Source organism: Condylura cristata, unplaced genomic scaffold (assembly GCF_000260355.1).
Source record: "Condylura cristata isolate star-nosed mole 26May11 unplaced genomic scaffold, ConCri1.0 scaffold00038, whole genome shotgun sequence".
Classification (NCBI taxonomy): Eukaryota; Metazoa; Chordata; class Mammalia; order Eulipotyphla; family Talpidae; genus Condylura; species Condylura cristata.
Window position 1 is genome coordinate 1,390,794 of NW_004567139.1, and position 21,460 is coordinate 1,412,253.

General features: G+C 40.6%; 2 protein-coding genes across 2 annotated transcripts in view; one reads left to right on the forward strand and one right to left on the reverse strand.

Annotated features, from left to right (window-relative positions):
- Positions 1-597: 597 nt before the first annotated feature.
- On the reverse strand, positions 598-8,792 carry DDX5 (DEAD (Asp-Glu-Ala-Asp) box helicase 5). The gene is made up of 14 exons (XM_004693442.2): positions 8,707-8,792; positions 8,245-8,423; positions 6,905-7,070; positions 6,476-6,572; positions 6,250-6,383; positions 6,091-6,156; positions 5,743-5,884; positions 5,502-5,662; positions 5,234-5,406; positions 4,755-4,865; positions 4,476-4,537; positions 4,327-4,386; positions 2,832-3,056; positions 598-2,615 (listed from the first exon to the last, which is right to left on the reverse strand). Exons 2-14 carry the CDS (start codon positions 8,286-8,288, stop codon positions 2,212-2,214), a joined length of 1,845 nt encoding a protein of 614 aa, XP_004693499.1. The 5' UTR covers positions 8,289-8,423; positions 8,707-8,792; the 3' UTR covers positions 598-2,211.
- Positions 8,793-8,976: 184 nt separating this feature from the next.
- Positions 8,977-21,460, forward strand: part of CEP95 (centrosomal protein 95kDa) — a 23,792-nt gene continuing 11,308 nt past the window's right edge. The window contains exons 1-6 of the mRNA XM_004693349.2: positions 8,977-9,307; positions 10,657-10,785; positions 11,929-12,036; positions 14,209-14,319; positions 17,123-17,228; positions 19,132-19,247. Coding sequence (XP_004693406.1) covers positions 9,289-9,307; positions 10,657-10,785; positions 11,929-12,036; positions 14,209-14,319; positions 17,123-17,228; positions 19,132-19,247 — 589 coding nt within the window. The 5' untranslated portion in view covers positions 8,977-9,288. The remainder of the gene's footprint in view (positions 9,308-10,656; positions 10,786-11,928; positions 12,037-14,208; positions 14,320-17,122; positions 17,229-19,131; positions 19,248-21,460) is intronic.

The following is a 21,460-nucleotide window of genomic DNA, read 5'->3' on the forward strand; positions in this document are numbered from 1 at the left end:
TCCACTAAGGTGGCTTAGGGCCCCAAGCAAACTCAGCAACTCTCGGTCAATGTCAACGCCAGCGTCTGCCTCCCGTAGGAAAGGGGAGCGCGGGCGCTGACTGGGGGATGGTAAAGATTGGTTGCCAGTTAAATGCCACCGAGGGACACGCACATTTTTCTACTCTAAGGAGTAAAGACATGCAGCAAAATTTTGGTTTGAGAGATTCGGGGTTCCCTAGCAGGCGTATGAAAATCTAAGTCTTCGAACCCTTAAGAAAATTTTGCTGAACAGTGGAAAATCGGTATACAGCTCAGGCTGAGAAAATGCAGTCCGATTCCAAAGCCAACTGGTCCCTGCACTTCCAGCTTCCTGAAGTGGCTAACTTTGAGACGAACCCAGGTGAAATGAACAAGTGCACTCCACTACCAACAGTGTAGTTTATAAAGGAAGTATTTGAATATGGTCAAGTTTAGGAAAGAAATTATTTTGCAGGCATGTGTGCAAGTTTGAATAACCATAAACTAGAAAAAGTACTGCTGAAAAGCAATTAACCTCAAAAGTGGGCCCTGCACACCAGGGAAGAGGCCTCCACGCAAATAAATAAAGGAGAGAATGGGGAGAAAAAATCACATTTATTAGTTAGGACAACCACAGGCTGGACACAACACACATGCTAAAAAGTGGACTGTCTTTCAAAGGTAAATAAGGTAAATGTTTTTTCCACAGCCCCACAATCATTTTCAGTGTTTACAAATTAAAAGGCCCACGTTAAGACATTAAACAGTAAAATATGTAATAAATGCTCCAATCTACCCCAAAAGCTTCTTATAAATTATGTCATAATGAATTTGACTAACCATGCTATTGAAAACAACTCAGTAACTAGAAGCTGAGCCAGTTTTCAATGTATTAGTCCTGGAAATACCACTCCCATAAAACCCACCGAACTGGTTTTACATCTTAGAGATAAGGCATTAACACCAAATTAAAGCCTCAGTTCAATTAGAATTTAAATGAAGCCTCATAAAGACCTCCACTCTCCTAACAAAAAAGTCAACATACCATATCAAACTCTCTGGGAAGACATTCAGACCTATTTCTACAGATTCAAACAAAAGATTTAGAAAGGCTGGTAAGCCAAAATTAAATTTTTAGAGCCACTCCCTGGATCTTTCTAGCAATAGGCTCCTGTTGCTCCCAACAGGATGGCTTGTACTGTAGTCACTGTGCTTTCTGGTTATCCATGCTCTCGATTAACCATCAACCATTTTTCTTGAGTCCACTTGAATGTGAACAGATCTTAAAGTCTTTTATCCTTTAAAATTCCCTGCATTAATGGAAAGACATTCCTGACCCCCACTATGACCACAGTTAGTCGCAGGAAGCTTGTTAAAACTAGAAACTACATATAACCTGCATTTGAATACTGAAAAATTCAAATTTTGCGCTTGGCCAAATCATCTTGAAAGGTTACGTCTGTGTTAGTTTTGTCCAACTTAATTGCTCTTCTCAATAGAGCCAAGAGCATGAATAGAATCTCTGAAAAAGCAAGTTCTGAAGCTTTTCAAATTATGGGTTTTGCAAAAGGAACAATCATATCTTTGTACAGCAGCTTCAGGGTAGAACTTTACAGTTATTTCCTGTCAACTATTTCACTATTAACTCATTTCACCAATTCTGCTAACACAACAGGATACCAAGGACTCACCTGGTGTTGGGGAGGTACTGACACAAAGTCTTTATGCAACTTAAATATTTACCTGTTATCAATCCCACTTTATGAATAGATTTTTTAAGGACCTTCTGATCTCCCACGTCCCAAAATTAAAGCACGTAAAAGGAGTAGTCAATTTAGTTAGGATCAAGGAACAGACCATCTATGCAAGGTTTTACATGACATATGTAAAATAAAGTACAATTTCCACTTAATTCAGTCTTCAAATATTTTTTATTGGAAGGCCATGCATTGCCTTCATTTATTGTATTTCAAATCACTGTACATTTACTTTTGTGAAAACACTGCCTGCATTTTCTAGTACAAAAAAAACCTAAAAATTGTTTCAGGAATGTAGAGAAATATCCAACTTAAATAGCGAAAAAGTGCACCATAATTACTGCTGCACTGCAGTCATTTCTGCATTTCCCATGTTTCTTAAATAACTATCTTGTCTGATAACACACAATATAAAGAGCAATTATGAAAAACAGACATTTACATATACTTAAGTCTTATTGGGAATATCCTGTTGGCATTGGATAACCAATCATAGGCGCAGCTGCAGTAGCAGGATATGCATATGCCTGTTGGTTCATACCATTGTGCATATTTGGAACGTTACTTCCATATTGCTGAGTGCTATCATAACCATTCTGGTAAGTCCCTGTTGGGTTACCAGTCCTAAAACTGGTCTGTATACCAGCAGACACAAAATTACTTCCAAAACTCCCATTGGTGTAATTTGCAGCACTGTAAACACCATTCTGAGTTTTTGCCCCAAAATCTCTCTTAAGCAGACTAGAGTAACCTCGGTCATAATTTTCCCTGTCTCTAAAAGTATTAAATCCACCCCTTTTGCCCGCAGAGTATCTGTCCCGGCGGTCATCCTTCATGCCTCCTCTACCCCTGGAACGACCTGTCAAAAAAAGAAAAAAAATTGCAGATTGATTATTTCTATGGTACAAATTATTAACATGGAAGGAATCAGGTAGGGTTATTCATTATAGCCGTAAACTGTTCTCTCAAATAGTTGCATATTAAAAAAACTTCACCTGCACACCAATCCCATTTTAAAACAGATGACAATGTGACCCCAAAGAAACCAACATCTCTTATGGAAGGTTGGTCTTACCTGAACCTCTGTCTTCGACCAACTGAAGCAACTTGGGATTAATTGCTTGATTAGCTTCACGAAGCACAGAGATAAGGTCGCTCACTTGCTTTATGTTATTAGGTGTAAAGAAAGTGTATGCTGTGCCTGTTTTGGTACTGCGAGCAGTTCTTCCAATTCGATGAATATAATCCTCTGAGGAGTTAGGGTAGTCATAATTGATGACAAATTTCACATCTTCCACATCTGTAAGGTGTTGCAGTGTGGCAAAATAGCAATGTACGGAGTTTTGCACACCACAACAGCCAGACCAAAAATAAAAAGTTAGACAATTGTATTCCCAAGAAGGTACGGGCTGCAAAAAACAGTTAAAATGGTTATCCATTCCCTGTAGGATTACCATTGAGGTTGAGAGAAAAAGGGAAGGGGGAAAAAAAAAAAAGAAAAAAAGAAAAAAAGCACATGTCATCTGTATGTCTCATTACCCTCCCAATGAAAGAGCCTAACAAAAGGAACATGTATTCCTGGCATAGTCCCATCAGCAAGTCCCCTTACAGATCATCAAGTGACATCTGAATGCTTCTGTGCAGTAGGGCCACTTAAAGGTTCACAGCAACCTCTTCATGTGCTCATTTTGAGGACCTTTAAACAAAAATGTACATGGTCCTTTGCATTTACACACTCATCAGAAGTTCAAAATTCTGGCCACACTGCTTGTCTTGCCAAGACCTTACAACTGCAGCTGCAAGAAAAACATACCTGTCCCCCAAAAGTTGTTTTTATGCACTGTGTCTCGTCTAGGCAAGCGCTTCCAAGAAGCCAGGATTCACTTGAGAATGTGTCTCTCTCTGGCAGGTCTCGACATGACGACTACTGTGTAGGTGAGGGAGGAACTTTCAAAGCACTGCTTTTCTTTTCCCACTGACTAAGTGTGAGAAGTTGCTCCTGCTCTAGATCTCATGTGCCAGTACTCACCAATTTGTAAAAGGCTTTAGTACCTTTTAAAGCTGCTCTCTCCTTTTCAAACTTGAACAAAAATTTCATTGAACATTGAAGTTTGGAAATATTTCTTCGACATTTCAGCAAACTCACTGAAACTCAAAGACCCACAGATCACAGTAAACAGTTTGAAACAATGCTGTACCATGGCAGTCATGCAAAGCATGGGACAGAAGAAATACCACGGCAGTGAACTGTGAGGATAACTTCCATTTTTTTCCCCCGGAGAGAACAGTTTACAGAGGCAGAGGTGGTATGTTCTGCCTTTTGAAGATTACTGGCACACTTTCAGCTTTTCACCTCTCTAATCGACTGGAAGCAGCCAGCCGATCACTAGTCCTCCATCCCCCTCGAGTCCTCCGATTGTCATGCCTAGGCCTTGCCACAAAGACTGCACCTTTATATGAAAAAAACTTAGAAAAAAAACGCAGAGGTTAAAGAAAGCAATAAACTTTCTTTAAAAAATTATATGGAGATCTTCTGGGAAATCAAGCCATGAATGCGAGTTTGTACTAACCTAGCCCTCTGGAGGCCACATCTGTAGCAATCAGAATAGGAGCTTTTCCATGTTTGAATTCTGCAAAAGAAAGCATATATACACACATATATCATCACTAATCTGAGTGGAATCTAGGTTTCAAGAAAAACTTTCATTGAAATATTTACCATTTAGAACCCAGTCACGTTCCTGTTGACTCTTGTCACCATGGATACCCATGGCAGGCCACCTAAATGAGAAAGACTTTATTAGTAGATTAATACTTAAAAAAACTTCACACATTAAAGCTAACAGTCATTTGATTCCTGATCCCTTGGAATCTGAAATTTCAATTTCAGCTAAAATAATGTATTATAGTTGATTTCTATCTATGAAACTGCTAATCTGTTTTGTATTTTAAAACACAGCCATAATACAGGTGCCTCAATGGACGCACTCCTACATACCCATCTCTCCTCATTTTTCTAGTAAGTTCATCACATCTTCTTTTGGTTTCAACAAAAACAATGGTTTTATTTTCCTTCTCACTCATGATCTCTTCCATCAGGCGAATAAGTCTTAAAGGAAAAAAAAAAATTTTAAACCTGCTGTTATAACCAAGCATTTGTAATCAAACATCAATTTAACAGCAGCCAAAAGAAACATTTCCCTAATCATTTATCAAGCAATTCTACCCTTATTCTTTAGTAAACCAAAGGATAGACCTTTTTCTATGGGACTACCACAAATAAGGTAGTGATCAATTATCTCAAGAGGGAAGCAAGAAACAATTTTCAGAAGGAATGTCTCATTTTAAATGAACCATTTAACTCAAATTCCACCCAACTGGAAGTTACTTTTTAAGACAGCATATAAAACAGCAAGTCGTCAATTTGTTTAAGAGCTAGCTGTTTTAAGGACTCACAGAAAGCTTATAAAAACTTACTTCTCATCCTTTTCCACATCATGACATACATCCACAATCTGAAGGATGTTATGGTTTGCACTCAGTTCCAGTGCACCAATGTTTATGTGAATATAATCTTTCAGGAAATCTTCAGCAAGCTGTCTTACTTCTTTTGGCCAAGTTGCACTCCACATTAGGGTTTGCCTATCAGGCTAAAAAATGTGATTAAAAAATAGTAATGAAGCCTTGTATTTAAGAACAAACTTAGAAATAAGTTTAATAAAAGAACCTATTTGAGGGCACTTACTCTTATCTGATCCACAATCTTTCTTATTTGGGGCTCAAAGCCCATGTCAAGCATTCTATCGGCTTCATCAAGGACAAGGTAAGTGGTTCTTCTCAGATTGGTTTTCCCACACTCTAAAAAGTCAATCAGTCTTCCAGGTGTTGCAATACAGATCTCCACACCTTCAAAAAACATAAATGTTAACTATTGCATCTAATATCTTCAGCACCACCACAGACAAAACCTTCTTTTGGTTACTTGCCTCTCTCCAAATCACGAATTTGTGGTCCCTTGGGGGCACCACCATAAATGCAAGTAGACTTCAAGCGACATGCTCTGCAGTATTCAGCAGCTACTTGCTGTACCTGTTGAGCCAGTTCCCGAGTTGGTGCCAGCACCAAGCACTAAAAAGAAAAGAAAGAACAGCTTTTAGCAAAGACCTGGATTCATGTTAAGCTTTGTGTTACACCCAATTCCTAAAGCAATTGTGTCTTCAGTTAAATTGAATGAAAAAAAAAAAAACTTATTTTTACACAAAAATTACTGCTGTTCCTCACTATGTATTACACTAATACACAAAAGTTTCTGGTCAAGAATTAAAAATACTTACAATAGGCCCATCACCTCTCTCTAGGAATGGCTGGTGATTGATATGGACGATGGCAGGCAGCAAATACTATTTAGAGGGAAGCAAACAACAGAAGTTAAGCTAAAATACTTCCAGATGCCTCCCACCCCAATCATTTTCTCTAGCACATCAATTACTTACAGACAATGTTTTCCCAGATCCAGTCTGTGCTACTCCAACCATATCCAATCCACTTAGGGCAACTGGCCATCCCTGAGCCTGAATAGCAGTGGGTTCTGTAAAGTTCTGTCTTGCAATCACATCCATGACATTTGCTGTATTAACAACAAACAGCAACTTGGTGAAAATTAAATGTGAAGGTGGGGGAAGTTTTAGAATAGAGAGAAGACTAGAAACTAGTACCTACCAGGAAAATTTGCTTCATAAAAATTCAGAACTGGCTTAGGACAGTTGTGACCTCTAACTGTAACTTCCTTGCTTCTTCTGTATGTCTCCACCTCTTGCTACAAAGCAAATTTTAAAAATCTAATTAAGTCTCATGATAACCTCCTCTATGCTAAATACAAAACCAATAGGCTTCGAAATTTTTATCTAGCTACTTCAAACTAGCAGTTTCAGTATCTGGATGCATATACACTGCATAGAACTCAACTACTGTGTTATACCCGACCAGTCTAAGCAGAAAAATTTCAGAGTAGTTTCCAAAAGTAATACATCTAAGTCAAAAGGTGAATCCCCTAAATCTGGTCACTTCAAAGACATTTCTGGTCGGATTCTAACTTGTTAGAAGCCATTACTAAGTCATCACCTGATAACACCACAGAAAATTACTTACTGCTGTGCGTCTAGCCAAATCAGGGTGTTCTTGATAGAAATTCTTCTCAAATTTGGGCAGCTCATCAAGATTCCACTTCTTTTTAACTAGTTTCTCCCCTGGGTTTCCAAACTTCTTTCCAGATAAGGGCCCTGCCCTACTTCCTCCAAATCGAGGCGCACCAAACCTGAAATTAAAAAAATATGTATTTCATTTTCAACTATTATTTTAGCTGTAACTTCCTCTGCACAGTTAAAAACAAAATCGACACTTTTGGCGCTGTAAGGCCTCGCCGGGTGGGTAACGACCATCACTCTCTTCAAACCCACAATTATCACCGTATCGCTCCAGCTCCCAGTTTCAAGTACATCCTACTGACGCTAACTCCCGGGATTTATCAGGTTGGAAACGCAAACACCCTTACTTCAGATACAAGAGACAACAGCTTGTGGGAACTAGCCTTTCCCACGAGTTTAAGAATTAAATGTCTGAAACAACAACACGAGGGAGGAGGAGCGTCAGCGACGACGTTATTTATCAGCCGTTTTCAAGCAAAGCAGCTTTGCCTTTCTGGATAACGGACACCCCGGGCAGTGGAGGACGAGAAAGATGGGTCTCGGGGCGTCTAATCCGATCGAGTTGGGGGGATCCCTTGAAGGGCTCCGGATCAAGACAGCGAAATTACATAACGCAAAGAAAAAGAGAAGGAGGAGCTGGCGACTACCGGGGGAGGAGTCCCGGCCCGGGCGGAGCCGGCCGGGCGGCGTTCCCGCTGGGGCGGCGCTTCCCCCTTTGTCTCGCATTTCTCTCTGCGCCACATTTTCTCGACGCTGCCATTTTGAGCTCCTCCGCCGGGCGGGGTAACAAAGGCGCCGCCGCCATGTCCGACGCCGGCATTTTGTACCCGCGGCTCAGCCACATGGCGATTCCGGCGGCGCCCGACACCCTCCAGCCCCAGCTGCAGCCCTGGCTTCGGAAGCGGCCCCTTTGACCCCCACCGAATTCCCGGAACCCCGAAAACACCGTCCCCAAAGGTCGCACCGAACAGCGGCGACCTCGTCCCTCTCGGAGCGTCGCGTCGCGCTTTCCTCCCCTCACGACACGCTCGGCGTTCCCCTAACAGCTGCTAAAGCGCCGGGCCGACGCCCCCTCCCAAATTAAAAGGCGTTTAAGGCCCGTCACAGGGCAAAGTCTTCCAGTCAGTTTTCAATAAATTGCCAAAATGCCACAAATCTGTGACGAGAGAACCCCAAAATAGACCGAAAAAGTCCAACTCCCGCCGCGCCCCTCCCCCCGCCGCCACCCTCCTCGGCCTCCCATCCCCCACCCGCCGGGCCTGACAGGTCAGTTCCCACACTCACCCTCGATCCCGGCCGCGATCCCGGTCACTCGAATAACCCGACATGGCGTCAATGATTGCGGTTGGCGGGGAACGAAGTAGAGAGAATAGGGTGCGACGAGTCGCTACAGCAGGCTTCGTCGACAGCGAAGCCTTGCGGGGGCGGCAGAGGCGGAGGGACCGCGATGACAGGAGCCGGAGCTGCTCAACAAGAGACCGGTGGAAATGAATGAGGTGCCGGCCGAGTCCCGGCAGCCGGTTTTATAGCCTGGACCGCCTCCTCCGCCGCAGAGGATGCTGGGAGCCGCTCTATGACCTAATCACCCCGCCCAGCGCTAGGGCCGCAACTCCCGCCGGCGTTCCGGAATCCGCCATGTTCTTGCCCCTCCCCCCGCGGCCACTCCCTCAGAGTTGCCCGTTTTTGCCCTTTCAAAGCTGGACCCAACCCCCGAGAATGTCTCACTGTTTACTCTCTCGACTTTACCTTTTAATCGTCTTTTTACACTTCGAAGAAGCCACCCACCCTTTTCTAGGTTCAGCCCAAGCGTTAAAATGGCCACACAGGCCAAGCCACTCTGCCCGCTCGGAGATGTTTACGTCTCTAAAGAGCCCTCACGCCCGAAGCCAAACCCTACGGGAAGGCGGGGCCTAGCGTTGTCACGTGGCTGCCCCCGCCCACCGGGTGAGCGGCCGCACTACTTCTCCAGTTGGCGTCGGCGGAGGAATACGAAGTGAACTACTCACCGGAAGTACCGGGCTAACGCCCCCGGGAGAGCGGCCACGGCTGCCGGGAGACCCCGACTGTCAAACCCGCCGACCTGAGAATCCCTTAGCGAGATCTTGCCGGGGAGAATGGTGTCTAAAGCCCGCAAACGGCCGACTAGGCACGTGCTGCGAAAGGAAGTGCTCCTGTGGTGACCAATCAGCGGCGAGAAGCCGTTTTAACGTCCTCCTTCTTTCCCCCGCCTAGCGCTACGCTCTTTCCCTCTCCCTGCGGCGCGGCCCATCCAGGACACCGTACCCAGCACCCTCGGCTGGGCATCTGGCGGCGACCGGCGTCCGCGACATGGCCTTCTCAGAGGCTGGTGAGTCTCCACTTGGAGGCTCGGTTTGTGTGGCCCGAAGCCGTCCAACCCCCACGTCCCTGCCCATTTTACCCCGAGCCTCCGATCGGCCTCGGCGGGTCTGGGTGCTGCTGGGATCGTCACTGACACCCGTGGCAGCGGGCGGGTGTCCTAGAGAGGGGCTCTGAGCCCGGCTCTCAGTCGGCCGGGAGACTGTCGGGCGCGAGTTGGACTTGGGGAGAGGGGAGCGCGGTGGGGAGAGCCGCAGCTCGCCCGGCTGCCACTGGGTGGGCGGACTCTGCCCCGGACGCGTTTCTCCCAAGGACCCCGGAGCGGCGCCTGCTTCTGTGTGGAACTCTTGGGACTGGCACTCTGAAGAGGTGTTGGTGACCCTGCCAAAGTAGAATGGTGGTGGATTTTTCTCTTCAGTGCCCTCTAGAGTTACCGGCTTTGTCTAGCATCGCTTTTGCTAAGCGAATTAAGGGGGTTGCCCAGGACGCCTTCACCCTTCCTCCAAGACAGCGTTCAAGCCGGTTGTCAGGGTTTGGTCAGCTGCGGGGGAGGTCCTGGGGGAAGGGAAAGCAGATGCCTGGAAGAGTTTCTTTCTCTCCTCCCCTCTCCCTCTCGTTTCTGGGGAGAGGGAATGTGCCAGGAATACACACACGCAGCCGTTCCCACAACCTATGTGTTCAGAGTATACGGAATCTAATACAGAACTTTTCCCTTTTATTGCCAGTCATCAGGCAACAGATGTTGCACGCTTTTTAAGTTACTTTTCACCGCGAGACCGCTGAAGTGCTCTTAATAACCCCAAATGTCTGGGTGTCAACTGTATTGGTGATGTAGTGGTTCGGAAGTTAGGCACGTCTTTATTTATTCCCTATATTTTCTTTCATATACGTCAAACTTAGAAGCTAACAAATGTTGCTGTCATCATTCCGGTTCTTCAGTCTAAGTTAATCACCATCTATTTGGACACCAGAGAAACTCTTAGTTGCACAAGATAATTGGGTGAAAACATGGCCCGTACTATTGGGAATATGAAGCAACATTCATTAGCTTCTAGTGGCTTCGGACTACCACTATCTTGTTTATGACTGAGTAGTCCCATTTACTTGTCAATGTGGTTAAAACACTTACGTGGCTTGTAAAATAAGAACGATGGTAAATCAAGACTTTAGGTTGCAAAGGTAAAAACTGAATTTTCATGCTTGTATTGACTACATTGAAGTTGTATCACTCTGGAAGTCATCTTAAGAAATTAAATCCCAGTGTATTTTTTGTTGTATGTTGTACATACCATGTTTTTTATTGTATGTTGTACATCACTTTTTATCATGCTACTTAAGCCTGATCTTTTTTCCCAACAGAGTGGGTAACCATTGCTAATAACCTTCTTTTGAAATGTCACATAAACCTGAGAATACGTGAACTAGAAGACTGTGATGCTAATGTTTTCATTGCTCTTTATCAATCCATTTTGGGAGAAAAGGTACCAGGTAAGGGTACTAAAAAGTGGGAATAACACACGTGAGGCCACATTTCCTAGTGCCTCTCTTTATATAGCAGATGGTATTTGTAAAATCTCAGTTTTCTTCTTGACTGCATCTTGTTTCTACCTAAATGGTTGCATACACTGACCTTAATGATCAAATCAGTTTGACTGAGTTTAGTCATCACTATTTAATCATGCCTAAAACCTTGTAAAAGTCACACCTTTTCTGTAAATGTACCTTCAAAGGTTTTAAGCTTGAGTTGGATCTGAAAATCGTTGGGTCCTGTTACTTAACCAGTGTAGTGATAAGAACTAGATGAATATAGTTTACCAATAAGTTCAAAAATTCATAGTCCTGTCATAAGTTGGGGCTTGTTCCTTTATTTCAGAGATATCACATTGTTTTGCTGTATGCCTGATTAAATACATCAGCCCTTATGCTTAGATTCCTCAGTGCCGGTTTTTTTATACTATAGAGTTTAAAATACTGTAAACTCTACATAGTCTCTTTTCTTTCCCATTGTTACTATGAGTCAGTGCCCTCATCACTTCCTGAATTAGAAGAACTCTAGCTGGTATCTTTGGTACTAGTCCCAGTACTTCGAGTTCAGAGACATATGTAGTTATTAGACCAGTCTTTTAAAAAACGTTTTCATCCTACACTGAAATAGCCATCTTTCTCAACTCCAGAGAAAAAATTCCAAATTTAATTTAATACTAAATCATTCTGCATTCTGGTCTATACTGATTTTTAAAGCTTTTAGACCAGTAATTCTCTGTAGGCTACTTTAGCAGGACATACAAGACTTTTCCTTTCACAGCTTTTCCTTTTCCCCACAGTTTGTAGGGTTTTTCTCACATGTGGAAAAACAGTGTACAGTTGATGGGCTTTGCCTTCACATCTTGCCTTCCTTATTAGAGTATTTGCAGCTCCTTGAATTTGGGGACTTGGTTATCTTCTTTTTATTCAACTAATAAGATTCTATGTGGAATTCAGGCTTTATTAACTTTATTTATACTTTATAGCCTATTCTGTTGGAGCAGATATGATTTTTGTAACATTTAAGCGTGCTCAGAAGCCTGGTCAGAGACAGCTGGAATCTTGGACCATCACAGATGCAAAGTCATTTAGCTTTTTTTCCCACAGACCTCATAGCTATTCCTAGAAGTCAAGAGGATGAAGCTCACAATGTACAAGCAGTAATCGATTCACTGGCCTTGGATTATCTGCAGGTCAGCTTGTCTCACATATTAGGTAATTATTCATTTTACTAATATAATTTGTTAAGTAGAATTCTGTACATTAATTCATTAAACGGGTTAACTTAAGGAATAGACCCACTCGCAAGACTAAGCCACGTTGCCTGGTGTAGCTACGGCAGCCATCCTTAGGCATTCCCAGGGGAATCAAACAGTGATGGATGTGGGTCTGAAATGTAGTGTCCTAGTTGGTAGCTTGAGGTATGTTTGTTACTTTATTTTAAAGCTACCATTTTGCTTGTTCATAGGAACTAAAAATCAGAAATACCTAAAGTTTCATTAATAGAGACAGACTAAATAAATTATGATAGACCCATACGGGAAACTACTCTGCAGTCGTAAGGAATTAATTTATTCTCTCTCTATGGTGTTCAGATAAGTGAAACAATCTCCGGTATGTATTGTGAGCATGTATTGTGATAAGTATGGTGCAGGTACAGTGATAGTGTGCTAAGTATGTTGTTATTTGTAAAAATAAAGGTGGGAGAATATGTAAACAGTTGCCTGCAAGCAGAAGGACAGTGAACAAACTAATGAACAAGCCATTTCAAGCCAATGAACAGAGGGAATCTTGGAAAGTTGAAATACATAAACCACTAAAAGAAGGCTTATGTTACTTATGCTTTAACAGTAAAGGAGATAAATATTGATCAGGATAGATCATTTACATTTCATTTTTATATTGACAACAAATTATTACAAAAACTATATCTTGCCATGCTAGTAGATCAAATGTGGTCAATCTCTTTAAGAGATAGTTCATCTTGAGAGATAATCCCACATTGCACTGTGCTTTTGCTAGTTAGAATTAATCACCTGAGTAGCACCAATTCTATATTTTTCGATCATCCTGTAGCAAGGTTTTACCTACTTAAAGAACTCTTTAATGCAGAGCTTTCCCCAAAAACTCACACCCACCCCAATGAAAAGTTGCAAAAGTACTTACCTCTTCCTGTAAACTGTAAGGTGACTTTTTTCTTCTTATGTGCTGTTTCAAGCAGTTTCTCCTGCATTGTGAAGCCCTGCATTCTGGCAGGCAGTCTTAGTTGCTCGGTTGGTGGGGTATGCTCCCCATCCTGGAAACTGAGAAGTTGCCGGGTATACCCTTGTGTATACTTGTGTATCTTGTTAAGCCAGAAAAACATGCACTCTAAAAACAAGATTTGATTAGTTGTTTTAAACAGAAAAAAAATCCACACATTGTCTTGTCTTTACTAGTTGTATTGTAAGACATCAAATTTATGATTTAGGTTTGTTTGGTGTCATATCTGAAGTTATAAGTGGCAGTGGCCATTCTCGCAAATACCAGATTTCTACTCTGCTTCTCCCATACTGGTTTGAACTCATGAGCACACCAGGCATGGTCTCCCAAAGGACTACCCAAGTGTCTCAAAAGAATTAAGTTCCATTCATACCTGACGTTGATTGGAGTCCATTTTAGATGATTTTAAACATGTCAAATTTTCATGCTTTTACCAACTCATTCCTGTTACCCTTTCAACCTGACACATGTTAAAGTTCTATCATGGACCAGGTACTGTGCTAGGGACTAAAGATTGCCTTCTTGTGTAACTGCGCTGCAAGTTGACCCTGGAGAGGTTGGGGGTGGGGTGAGATTAAAAAGGATTTTAAGATGCAGAGCTATAATAACTTTTAATCAGAAAAATGGGATAATCTATACAAAATGAATAGGAATTAAAATACATGTAGAAAATATTAGGATTCCTGGTGAAAATATCCCAACACATTTTGTTTTTGTTGTTATATTACTGTCCTGCTATTCACAACAAATCACATGAGAAGTAGGATCCTACATACTGCCATTTTGTTCCTTTGAGCTAGTAAATTTCGTTTGGCTGCTTTTCATTTTGGTACAAAATTTACAGAGGTTGTTTTCTCAAGTCCGCTTATTTTGCTTCTTGATAAAAGGAAGGATCATGCCAATGACTTGTCAACCACCATATTCAAGAACTGCTCACCTTGTTCAAATATAATTAGGCAGAAAGACATTGTGTTTTTAATACTTGTAATGTCATTGTTTCTCCTGGGTTAGATTCTAATCCTTGTATTCTCAAACAGTATTTTCACAATGGTCTATCCATTGCAAAATTGTGATACTTACTGTCTTGGCTAGATTTTTTTAATAGTTTTAATATTTGTTGTTTAGGAGAAAATGTAGTGAGAGGAGATAAAGAATCTATTAAGAATCTACTAGAAATATTTGATGGGTTGCTCGAATATCTTACAGAACACATCAGTGAAACATCTGACGAGAAAAGTAAGTTAAGAAAGAAAATTGGTTTGGTTTATATTCTTTTTGCCTTTTATCTTTTTGCTTATTTTTCTTAGGAAATAAAGTCATTAATATATCTAATTTGTGAATTGAATTTCAGTTCTTATTATGAGTATTTAAAAACACTACCCTATACTATCATTATATCCTTTTTCATCTTGGATATCGCATATAAATTATTTAAAACTATAATAGCTCAGGGCCCTCCCTGGTGGTGCATCGGGTTAAAGCACTGCATTATGAAGCTAAACGAAGCCACTGTAGCATGAGTTCAATCCACTGCCAGGGAGCTGACCCACATGGAGAGGCAGACCTCTCCTGACCTGCCCACTGCTCCCCTCAGCAGTGGATTTAATCTTCTGCTCCCCGCTCTACCTCTGGTGAATCCTCTTACCCACCACACCTCTGGCCTGTACCCCAGTTCTGTAAACATAAATAAGTAAATAAATATTTTTAAAAAAAGCCAAAACTATAATAGCCAAATTCTGGCTAAAATTTTTATTCTGTTTATGAAATTCCTTACTCCAAAATTTCATGTATCAGAGTTGCTATTTTTGCTAAAAATTTCACATGTGTCTGAAGCATCAGAAAGAAATGGTGTGTTTCTCTCTTCAGCCTATACATAGAGTTGCGATAGAGTATTATTTATTTTTACTCTTCATCCCAGTTCCTCAAATGTAACAATTTGTTGTGTGAAATTTTGATTTTATGCTTTTTAATCATCTAATGTAAAAACCAGCAGTGCTGTATTTTCTAAAAGGGCTATGGTTTTTTAAAGTGGACTAGAGTGTATAAGAACTATTTATAATCTTTGGTTTAATAAATCCTGTTTCTAGGAGTTTATCCTAAGGAAATAATAGAGTTAGGCACATTAGGATTTTCACTAAAATATTATTTATCTTGGGGGAGAGGGGAAAAAAAAAGCAATATACCTTAATAATTTGACATTGATTAAGTAAATACTGTTGTGTATCATGGATAGAATAATAAATGATCCATTTAAGAATAAGCTTCCTAATAATAGTTATCCAAAAACCATTTTCAGCAGCAATAGCAATTAACATAAATTCCAGTATTAATAAGGATAAAAATTTTGGTTAAGCTAATTCTCACATTGTTGATGGTGAGATCTATGCTGTGATTTTAAGATTTGAAATTAATCTTGAACTATTTAGAGATAGCTTCGTTTCTTTTATCTTTGTTGTTAAAAATTTAAACACGTATGTAAGCAAGATTTGGTAAGGAAGATTGTGAGGCATGCCACACTGCAAACTTTTAATTGCCCAGGTACTCTGAGAATAGTAAAAGCTGTTTTTTGCTCTCAAGAAAATCTATACTCAAGTCAGGATAGAGCCATATATACATACAATACGAACATCAAAGAATTAAGGTAGATTACATATAAAACTCACCTAATTCAAGGCTACCTGTAGGTACTTGGATGCTTTTATGACTTTGTCTTTTATTTTTCCCCTACATTTTAAAAGGAAGGAAAAGGAGAAAGTCAGAGGTGGGTAGGAGAGCTGCCACTTTTTAGTCATTTTAACAGCACATCAAGAGGTAGAAACTACTTTTTGGTGAAAAGATTAATTTGAGGGGCCTTCCTGGTTGTGCATGAGCTTAAGTCTCAGTACTGTGAAGCTATCTGCAGCCACTGCAACACTAGTTTGATCCCGTTTGGAGAGCTGACCCACAGGGCGCAGCAGACCTCTCCTGTCCCCCTACTGCTCCCCTCAGCAATGTAATTCAATAGATCTGCCTGTTCTGCTCCCAGCTGGTGGATTCTGGTGAATCCTCTCCCTCCCCCCACACCACTGGCCTACACTCCAGCTCTTGTATGTATAAATGAGTAAATCTCTTTATTAAAAAAAAAAAGATTAACTTGAAATGTTATAATGACAGCAGCAGCTTTTACTATGTAAGTACTTAATTCCAGTTAGAGAAGCCATGATGTGACCTGAGTGAGGAGAGGGGAGTAGGAATGGAAAGAGGACAGAACTGAAGAAAAGATTTTTGACGGCAGACCATGGAATCCAGCTCACTTCTGCCTCTTGTTGTATAAGTTGGTGGCTTCTCATCTGAAATCCTTTCATGACGGTAGTGAAGGCTCAGGAAATAGGCAGGTGTAGTTTAGTACCACGCCTAGCTGGAATACATATTACCTAGTAATGAATGCTATTTAAATGTTGCTTGATAAATACAGAAATAGAGAAAAATGAAGGTGGTTGTTTGAACAGTAGATCTCTAGAAATACAGATGGGAATAACCAGAGATATTGATCTGAATCATAGGTGTCACCTACATTTTCCTCCTGAAATTACTGCCCTAACAAGTTTCTGCTGCTGGTCTAAGTGTGTACTGGGGTAGGAAAAATATTGATCATCTCAAGGAAAATCTAATCTCAGCCTTGGTCTGATTTAGTTGGGTAAGACATGATGGTTGTGGAGCTTGAGGTAGGATGACAGCCTGTTTTTCTGAAGCCACACCCTAGTCATCCTACCTCAAAGAGAGGTATAAAGAATAATAAATGAGCTTATCATCTAATTTAAAAAATTAAACATTGCTAATACAACTTTAGAGCCCTGCTTTTAAAGCAACACTGATGTGTTTGTTCTCTTATCCAAGTATACTACCTACTGGTTTGGTTCTTAATTTCATTTCCTGAGAATCCCAGTTTGACAGGAGCAGTTGAAAGTATCTTGCTATCCTTACTACTACCACACCCCTGTACAGAAATAATATTAATTTTTTTTTGGGGGGGGGTATTGTTTTTATCTTTTCTAAACAGGTGAAAGTGACCATGCTTTTAAAGAGTCTCATAGAGGGGCACCTTTGGAAGTGCCAGAAAGTACTAAAGATTCCACATCACCATGGCAAAGAGCTTCTTTTGGGAGGTAGGACTCAGTGTCTGTGAATTTAATCAAGACAAGTTACTCTTTCGCACATTATTATACCAGAATGACAGCACAAACAAGCAAAGCTAATTTGAAAATTTTAAGTCTCCAAGCGAATTTTAAGCACCTTCAGCTATATAAAAACATTGAGCACTTATTTTTAATTGTTCCCTTGTTCATCACATTAGTTTATGTTCCTTACAGAAAGTTGTAAGTTGTAAAAAAGCAAGAAGATCTTTAAGCTAGAGTCAGAGTCTTAAAAGTTTAAAATTTGTACTCTCGTAGACAAAATACCGATACATACTCCTCCCCCCGTCATTGATATCACTGGTTTTTGTTTTGTTTTCATTTATTTTAAATATTAAACAAAACTGGGTCCCCTCCATCTTAGCACTGACCCACAATCTTCTTCCCTCTAGTAACCTCAGTTCTGTTGTAAGAGTCCACTATTTGTCTATTTACCTGTTTTGTTTCCTTATACCTCTATATAAGGAAACAAAAGGCCCTCCCTGGTGGCACAGCGGGTTAAAGCACAACACTGCAAGTAAGCCAGCTGCCTCAGTGTGAGTTCAATCCCCGCCCCGCAGGTGATCCACATGGTGTGGCAGACCTCCCCTGACACCTGCCTTCTGCTCCCCACTCGGTCTCTACTGAACCTGCTCACCGCCCCTGCACCTCTGGCCCAGTTCTATATTCATAAATGAGTTAATCTTTAAAAATAATTGAGGATAATTACTGAAATATAAGTATTGTCATTTTTTGGTTTTGGGGATGTTTTCATAGTTTGTACTTTTATTTTCTTGTGTTTTGGTCAATTCTTTTTGTTACATTTAAATTCCATTTTCCATTTCTTAATCCTTTTATGGATTTTTCTTTTGGGGTTACCATGAAGTTCATCTATAAGGGATACCTTATATCAATACATGTAATTGTAGGGTAGATTAATCATGAACTCATTCTAATAATGCAGTTTTACATTCCTCCCCTACCACACTATATTTTCAGTGTCTTGCTGCTTATATATAGGGTTTTCATTTTATAAAAGTCCCTTAAGTATTGCAAGGGTAGTTTAGTGGTGATGAATCCCCTTAATTTTTGTTTATAAAGTTCTTTCTCACTCCTTCAATTCAGTGTGATAGTCAAGCATGGTAGAGTATGTTAAGTTGGAAACCCTTTATGTTCAGCACTTTAAATCATGCCATTTCCTTCTGACTTGCAAGGTTTGTTTTTTCTCTCTCCACCTTTACCCCCTGACCTATGTAAGGTTTTTGCCAAGAAATTTGTAGATGTCTTATAATGGGTTCCTTTATATAGATTTCATTTTTCTTTAGTTGCTTTTATAAGTTCTCTATTCTTAATATTTGCCATTTTAGTTATGTCCTGGTATGTATGATTGTACTTCTTGCTAACTAGAGCTTGAATGAATAGCTGATTCTTATTTGTCAAGGTCTGAAAAGTAAAATCATGCCTTGATGTTTACATATAGTACTTTGTGAAAAATGTGTCTAGAAGGATACCATAAAATGAATTTCTCAACTTTATTTTTCATTATTGGATTTTTAAAAAAAAAATAGCACATGTAAAAGTGAAACAGTACAGCATATTAAATGCAAAATTAATGCCCTACCAAGACTTCCCTTCAGTCCCATATCCCTAGAGTAAGCAGTGTTACTAGTTCTGTATCCATTCTCCCATACATTTAATCTTTGATGCTATTCACAGTAGTTTCCATCACTCAAAATAAAACTGATGAACCACAGAAAGGAATCTCCTTTATTCTATGAGTAGCCTTGAGTAATCTGAACACCCATGGGGAGGCTGCTTGAAGCTTTCAGGATTGAAAATCCTGGAAGGGTCCTCTGTTGTATGGCCTGACCCACTGTGAAGGAGGGAAATTTTTCAGGTACTCCTTGTCATCTGAGGCACTGGGGCCCTCTTGGGATGGAGAAGAAACAGACTCTACTGGAGAACTCATTAGACTTGGAGATACAGCACACACCTTTTCACTCAGAAGTAATGGTGAGTAGACTTTAAAATCAGTTACTTTTATTCAACAGGTGCATAAATGTAAATAGTTACTACTTAGCTGTGTTTATATGTTAAGAAGACTAGAGAAAGCCCTGATTAGAGGTCAGAAATGAAACTCCAGACTACTGCCATTACCCACTAAGTGTTAACCAGTGTCCGGTGCAATTCCACAAGCATATGGACAAGTGGGTGTGTGCAGATCTGTTGTGTGTTATATGGGAAGGAACTCTAGGTGCAGTACACTCTTAATAGTCTACTTACATTTTCAGAGCACCCTAGTTATAGTTTCCAGAATTGGGTGACTCACTTTTTTCATGTTTCAGCCAGTAAGTCTATAACCCAGTAGCAATTTTCCCCCCAAGATTTAGGTCACATTTCCAATAGTTTACTGCTTATTCACAGTAAACCTGAGTGTCTGCCAGATCGCTTGGAGGAGGTCAGCCTTCATCCTCCTTCCTGTCCTGCCCTCCTGGGTTGCCATACTACTCTTTCCTGGCATCATACTGTTTCTTCTGCTGGGATACTCTTGCTTCCTTTGTATTCCTGGCAAACTCACGGACAGGTCTTGCATCCTCTACGTAGGCTGCCTCAACTTTGAGGTTCTGTGGACATTGTGTCCTCACTTTTTAATGAGTTTCTTTCAACATTGTTTGATAAATGTGAACTTGTCTATTACATAAAATCTGAATCCCCGTGACAACAGCCCCATCATATGCATTCAGCAAATGTTTAATCCTTCCCTAGGTAGGCAGTGGTTATGCAGTGGTAAACAAAATAAGACACATAGCTCTTCCCTCGTGGAACTTAGATTATGCTTGTGGAGGCAGCCAATAAATAAGACAGATAAATGGAATATGCTGGAAAGTTATTCATCCTAGTATTTCAAAGCCTAGCAAACACTAAGCCCACAATAACTTTTTTTTTTTTTTTTTTTACGAGAAGAACGTGAATGTTAGAGTGGAATTAAGTACATTAAATTGGGAATCAAGTGACCTGTATTCTCATCCAGGTTCTGCTACTGGCTGTATGAACATGGCAGTGCCATTAACTTTTCTGAGCCTCAGTTCCTTTAAGTGTGAAATTTGAAAATTTGACTAAAATATCTGACATTTCATCATTAATGCTCTGATTTCAAGGAATAGATATTGCACTTAAGAATGGCAGTAATGCAGAGAAGATTAGCATGGCCCCTGCGCAAGGATGACACGCAAATTCGTGAAGCGTTCCATATTTTTTTGAGATGAAAAAAAAAAGTAAAAAATGTAAAATAAACTGTTATAAAATAAATTTAAAAATTAAAAAAAAAAAAGAATGGCAGTAATGGAGCCCTCCATAGTGGTGCAGTGGGTTAAAGCTCAGCACTGTGAAGCTGTCCACAGCCACTACAGCACGAATTCAATCCCTGGCCAGGGAGCTAACCCACAGGGCCCAGCAGCCCTAATCTGTCTTGCCTGCTGCTCCCCTCAGCAGTGTATTTCAGTGAATCTACCTGTTCTGCTCCCCACTCTGTCTCTGGTGAATTCTCCCACTCCCTGCACCTCTGACCTATACCCCAGTTCTTGTATGCATAAATAAATAAGTCTTAAAAAAAAAAAGGCAGTAGTGAGTTTTCAGGGTACATTCTGAAATCTTCAAAGTGAGGAATTAGTTTATGGTGAAAATTAACCTTCTTAAATTGAGGAAGGAATAGTCATATGGAAAGGCAAAGTTATAACTATTTCACTTATGGGAAGTTTGTATTATAGATTTCTAAGGGAACAAACTGGATGTTCCCTCAATTTCAGAAATATATTAATATAGTAATCTTTGTAATAATTATGAAGTTGATTCAGTATACATTAAAAAATTGGACAAAACAATTTCAAACAAATGGTTTTACTTCAGTTATCTTAGGGATATACCCACTCAGATCAGCATTTCTACAGCTCTGAGACTTATTTTTCTAAAGCAAAGTAATACACATTGTGTAAAACTTTTAAGTTGTATAAATTATTCTGGACTACAGACCAACATGTTCCTCTCTGATAGTCATTAAAAGTAATTTGTGGGGCCCTCCCTGGTGGCGCAGCCAGTTAAAGCACAGCACTAAGAAGCTAAAGCTACTTAGCTTTGGGTTTGATCCCCGCCTGCCCCAGAGGTGAGCCACATGGCGCCGCAGACCTCTCCTGACCCGCCTGCTGCTCCGACTTCAGCAGTGTACTTCA

Excerpts from the sequence above, each read along its gene's own strand:
- DDX5 (XM_004693442.2), bottom strand. The coding sequence starts at position 8,288 with ATGTCGGGTTATTCGAGTGACCGGGATCGCGGCCGGGATCGAGG. Across the intron at positions 6,157-6,249 it reads GATCTGGGAAAACATTGTCT|TATTTGCTGCCTGCCATCGT; the intron begins GTAAGTAATTGA and ends CCCTCTAAATAG. Across the intron at positions 3,057-4,326 it reads TGTGGCCTCCAGAGGGCTAG|ATGTGGAAGATGTGAAATTT; the intron begins GTTAGTACAAAC and ends AACACCTTACAG.